The 6,000-nt window shown below is 43.6% G+C and overlaps 1 protein-coding gene across 1 annotated transcript in view; it reads left to right on the top strand.

Moving 5' to 3' along the window:
- Nucleotides 1-1,176: 1,176 nt before the first annotated feature.
- prkcq (protein kinase C, theta) overlaps nt 1,177-6,000 on the top strand; it is a 30,270-nt gene continuing 25,446 nt past the window's right edge. Inside the window, exons 1-2 of the mRNA XM_083660027.1 lie at nt 1,177-1,205; nt 4,230-4,629. Of these exons, the coding sequence (XP_083516153.1) occupies nt 4,512-4,629 (118 nt within the window). The 5' untranslated portion in view covers nt 1,177-1,205; nt 4,230-4,511. The remainder of the gene's footprint in view (nt 1,206-4,229; nt 4,630-6,000) is intronic.

The raw sequence follows: 6,000 nt of genomic DNA, 5'->3' as shown, positions 1-6,000 counted from the left end.
GGTACATTGGCACTTGTGTGGGGGGGTGGGGGTGGCATTTGAGTGCTCATGGGTGGTTAAGTGTCAACCCCCCCCCACCCACACACACACACACACACACACACACACACACACACACACACACACACACACAAGTGTATGCTGAGCAGTGTTGGGGGTAACTCATTACAAAAGTAACATATTACATGTAATATATTACTTTTAGCAGTAACTCAGTAATATAACTTATTACTTATAGGATTTCAGTAATATTATACCAGTTACTTTCTCAAGTAACTCAAGTTACAAATTGAGTTATTCTTTTTTTAAACCAAAGCACATATTTAAATTAAGATACAATCATTTCCTAATCAAACTGTGTGTTTTTACACAAATAACCACTATAGATGACAATAACAAAGGAAAATGATAACATTTAGAATTTTGGATAGTTTACAGTACTGACTTCAAGGCGGTTGAAATTATTTTTCGTTATGGTTCTGTCATTCTGCTGCTGCTGTTGTTTTGGTAAAAGTAATGCAAAAGTAGTGTAATAAGTAATGAGTTACTCTACACAGACAGTAATATTGTAAAGTAACTTATTACTTTCAAATCAAAGTAGCTAGTAATATGTAGTATATTACATTTTGAAAGTAACTTGCCCAACGCTGATGCTGAGGCACAGCCAAATAGGATAAAGTAATCCGCTTTGGATAATGCTATATTATGTGCAATGCACAATTCACCTCAAAGATACACGAACCAGAACTAAGCAGCTGAGAAAAAATGAACAGCAACACATTTGCGGCTTGTGAGTGGCTGGTTTGGTTAGAGTGGGTTTTATAAGCAGAGATCAGCAGCTTGCAGCAACAATGACCTCTGTGTTGCTCCTGCCTAAATCCACCTAGACTTACTGTATGGTCACTGCATGAGGGAGAAAGAGGCCACAGACCATAATAATCCCAGGATGTCACAACGTCATTAAAGATAACTACGCTGTGTTTTAATATATCGGTGTTATTCAATGTCGTGTTTGCATCAGCCTCACCTGTGAAGCTTTAAAAAAAAAAAACGGCAAAACGGCCCAGAGACAGGAAGTGTGGTTGCATAGTCGTAAGTCAAACACAGGAAGTTTGACTCCCCTACATGCAGGATTCTACTGAAACGTTCAAACTGCTGAAGAGGCTGTTAGGCTGAGAGGGCTGCAGCGCTGCACACTTCTCAAGGTACTGTACCAATCTGCCTTTGTAGGAGTCTTCGTGTGCGTGAATGGGGGGGGGGGTGTGGGTGTGTGTGTGTGGGTGGGGGGGGGGGGTGTCAATGTCAGGCAGTGTATATGTCTAAATCTGTGTGATCAACATACTGATGAAGAGATCCATTCCAGAATCAAATATCCACGGACGTACAGCACTCAACACGAAACAACTACTTGATCCAAAATGATCAAAATGATTGATAACACAAAGTTAGAAAACTATGTTGTTGTTTTTTTAAGGATAGTATATCATTTAAAGCAGGGGTTCCCAACCTTTTTTGGCTTGTGACCCCACTTTGACATCACAAAGATCTAGGGACCCCCCCCCCCCCCCCCCCCCCCCCGGTACATCAGCAATATCATCAGTGACATCATCAGTGATGTCACATGTAACAGTCTGCTGACTTTTCTTCTCAGATTTCTGACTTTAATCTGAGAATTCTGACTTGAATCTCAGAATTCTGACTTTTTTCTAAAAAAAATCTGACTGTAAAACTCAGAATTCTGACTTTATTCTCAGAACTCTGACTTTTCCCCCCTCAGAATTCTGATTTCTTCTTCTCTTTTTCAGAATTCTGACATTAAACTCAGAATTCTAACTTTATTTTCAGAATTCTGACTTTATTCCCAGAATCCTGACTTAAAGTGATCATCTCAAAGATTTTCATGTAAATAAATGTCTGTTAAGTCACCATCTATGATAGTGAGTTAATACGATGGTGTTATAAAATCCCCCAGGAAACATTGAATACTTTGGCATAAGATTGAATATTGCCACAAAATATATGATAGCTTCAGTACAGGAATATCAGTATCAGCTTTCACTTGTGCATATGGGCCGAACCCTAGACTGTAAATAGAGTGTAAAAAGAGATGATGGAGTGAATGTGACATCACCTATTGATTTGTCAACTCCTGTTTTGAAGCCTCCAGTTTGGCCGCTGCCATCTTTGTTCTCACACGAATCCAGGCGTTTCCCACAGAGCCGCAGCACCGCCTCCTCTTGGTCCAAGATCGGCGAACTGCACGATCACTGGACAAGCGACCTGTCAATCATGCCCAGAACATCTTTTTTTATCGTATTTTACTCTAAATGCGCGAGTTATGTAAGAATTCACCCCCCGTACAGTTGTCATGAAAGGTGAAATGATCTATAGAGACCAAAAGCGTTTTTTTTAACCACGCTGTAAACATGTTTATTTTTGCTGTAAAGTTGAGTATTTTAACATGGGAGTGAATGGGGAATGACTCCCTTTTGCAGGCAGCCTCAAGTGGCCATTCAAGGAAGTGCATTTTTTTGTTGTTGAAATACACGGCATTTCAATACACCATTGTGCGATGATTGGTCCCTGGTACCTCACTTTGAGATCTAACTGGGTTAGCATGGGGGTTGCAGGGCAAGTCGCTGGCAGCCACCTCTTGTGGTTATGGGTGATGAAACCTCTCTCTCTCTCTTTCTCTCTCTCTCTCTCTCTTTCTTTTTTTTTTGCTTCATCTGTTCAAGCCGGAACTCGCCCTTCGGTCTCTACCATTGTGTGTCCAGGTCATGGCACATGTGTCACAGGGTCAGCGAGTGTTGGGTAAAGGCTTGTTGTACATGGTGACTGGTGCTGGGTTGTCGTGACGACCACAATGACAACGACCAGTACTGCAGAGTCAGTCTTGTGTATTCCTGATCCACGTTTAGTATTACAGCTCTATTAATAGTCCCTTCTCCACCACTGGGACTGGGACACATACAGACACACACACAACTCTCAGGCAGGCCTCACATGTCAGTTGCCATCAAACCTCTACTGCTGCCTCCCTGTCTAAGCAGCAGGAGTTAACCTCTACTGCTGCCTAACCACGGGAAGTTTGGTAGCAGTTTATCTGCTAAAAGGACAAGTGGAGAGGGATTGTTGCAGTTACAAGACACTCTAGGAGTCCCAAGGAAGACGGTTGGCGTTGACAAGTGCTGAAGGTATGGGCAGTTTAATTTGAGCTGAGTGGAGGTTGAGAGAACTGGTTAGAGGTCTGCCAGTTATGCTTTTGGGGGGATTTTGAAGCAGGTTCAACCACTGCAGGTTTTCTCAAACGTCCTAAAATGTCAGCCCCCACTCCCCAAAAAACAGAGACAAAAGAGGCACATATTAAAGGAGAACTTCACTGAAAAACAAGGCTGATTTATTTTACACATGATCTCACACATATCCGAAAACTGTAAACAGTTTTGCAGACATTTATTTAGTTTGACAGTTATTGAGAGTTGATTTGAGTTTAAAGTCGATGCCAGTGATGTCATTTGTGCAAACTTTGTCATTTGTGAAAACTGTTTTGACTTTGTCCATGAGAAGATGTTTGTGTATAAACCGTCGGCAAGCGTGGCTGGTGAGAAAAGTCACTCTTACGTGCCGTGCCGTGTATTTCACATCAGAGCGCTTTGGAAATCATGTCGAGAGCGCTTCCAATGCGCACAAAACACAGCGCACGGAGCGTTTGTGTGTGTTTTGTTTTGTTTTTTCCTGCAGTCTGTCGCAGATTATTGGCAATTCTGGCAGCAGCGGAGGGTGAAAATCTCCCTGGCAGGAGAAGAGGTAGGAGGAGTGACATTGACGAGCAGCGCGCTTTTCCTCCAAATGTTGAACTTTTTTCAGCTTGAGACGCCCAGAGCGCTCCGCCAAAAACACTAGCCCCCAAGAGCGCTTAAACGCCAGGTGCGGTCCTTGAAAGAGGAGTGCGCCTAGCGCGTCCTCCTTACCATAGAGAATGAATTGCAGAAAGGCACTGGTACTGTAGCTCTAATACATATGTTCTGTGTGCACGGCACCTTCATCTTCCTATTGCGATGATTGGTCCCTGGTACCTCACTTTGAGATCTAACTGGGTTAGCATGGGGGTTGCAGGGCAAGTCGCTGGCAGCCACCTCTTGTGGTTATGGGTGATGAAACCTCTCTCTCTCTCTTTCTCTCTCTCTCTCTCTCTCTCTCTTTCTCTCTCTCTCTTCCTTTCACAGGGCAACTGACATCTCTTAATCAGGTCAGGGCAGGGTGTGCGAAGCGTCAAAGGCGGAAAGCAGCCCTCCCCGAGCCTGCCTCCCTCTGTCCTTCCTCTGACAGCCCAGCATCTTTCCTCTGGAGGGAAAGGCTAGTCAGCGCGTGCTGCAGCGGAGGGGACAATCAATCTCCACAATCTGAGAGATAGCATCCAACTGTTCTGAAGGAAGGACTATCCCGTGGTTCTCCAGAGGTTCTTTGGACCCTTTTTGGCAGAGGTCAAAGAGCAGAGACCTGCAGCCATGTCGCCGTTCCTGCGGATCGGTTTCTCCAACTTTGAGATGGATCCTGGTCTGGCCTACCATGAAGAGGTGCTGAGCCCTTACTGCGCCGTCTACATGAAGGAGGCCATCGACACAGGTGACCTTGTGTGTGTGTGTATATGTGTGTATATGTGTGTGTGTGTGTGTGTGTGTGTGTGTGTGTGTGTGTGTGTGTGTGTGTGTGTGTGTGTGTGTGTGTGTGTGTGTGTGTGTGTGTGTGTGTGTGTGTGTGTGTGTGTGTGTGTGTGTGTGTGTGTGTGTGCAAAATAGAGAGAGGTAGACATATAGAAGAGCATGGTTAAGTTGTTGAAGAATAATTTTGATCAGATTCCACACATACATGCAACTGGATCTTTAATTAGTATTAGTTGCAGTAGTACTAGTAGTAGTAGAAGTAGTAGGCTAGTACTAGTAGTAGTAGTAGTAGTAGTACTACTGTAGTACAGTAGTAGTAGTACATTAGTAGTAGAAGTAGTAGTACTACTACTACTGTAGTACAGTAGTAGTAGTAGTAGTACAGTAGTAGTAGTAGTAGTAGGCTAGTAGTAGTACTACAGTATTAGGGTTAATAGTAGTAGTAGTAGAAGTAGTAGGCTAGTAATAATAGTAATACTACAGTATTAGTGGTAATAGTAGTAGTAGAAGTAGTAGGCTAGTAGTAGTAGTAGTAGTAGTAGTAACACAACAGTGATTCAACCTCGAGTTGAATCAAAAGGCTTTTTACATTCGCTGCTCCAAACACCCGGTGTCTGGTAGCTCTTTCCAAACACCCGGTGTCTGGTAGCTCTTTCCAAACACCCGGTGTCTGGTAGCTCTTTCCTGGGGAGGGGAATCCTGTTTCACGTTTGTGGAAGCAGCAGCAACCGTTTGTCTGGAATAAATAGCAGAAGGTAGGAGAAATAGAAGAAGCTGCAGTCTACACTGATGTCTTTTACCACAAGCTGTCGACATTGAGTGCAAAACACTAAAGCAAGGAACGCTTATGACCAAAAGTCTCGCCAAAATCAAGAATCTCGCAGATGATCACTTTTAGGAGTTTTATCAATTTTGGTACATAATTTCAGCTATATGAGGTTTTACTATAAAAAAATATTGGTAATGGCGTTCATATTCAAACCCATACTAAGCTAAGCCCTGTGAAAGGAAGAGCTAAGCCTTAGCTGGGGATCCGAGCTAGATGACAGGCGCTGGATTGTCATGTTTCAAGGAATGTAACGACAGATAAAGATACTGTAGTGCCGTGTGTGTGTGTGTGTGTGTGTGTGTGTGTGTGTGTGTGTGTGTGTGTGTGTGTGTGTGTGCGTGCGTGCGTGCGTGCGTGCGTGCGTGCGTGCGTGCGTGTGTGTGTGTCTCCTTATATATTTTTAAAACAAGATGCCTTCATATCCTTCCATTTTTAAGGTCTGCACTGCGGTCGGCTGAGTCATGCCAGTATCATGCCAGTATCACAACTTTCAGCAAGTTCCGA

This window comes from Poromitra crassiceps (assembly GCF_964638095.1).
Source record: "Poromitra crassiceps genome assembly, chromosome: 2".
Lineage (NCBI taxonomy): Eukaryota > Metazoa > Chordata > Actinopteri > Beryciformes > Melamphaidae > Poromitra > Poromitra crassiceps.
Note: the sequence above shows the minus strand (reverse complement) of the source record. Positions and strands in the feature narration are given on the sequence as shown.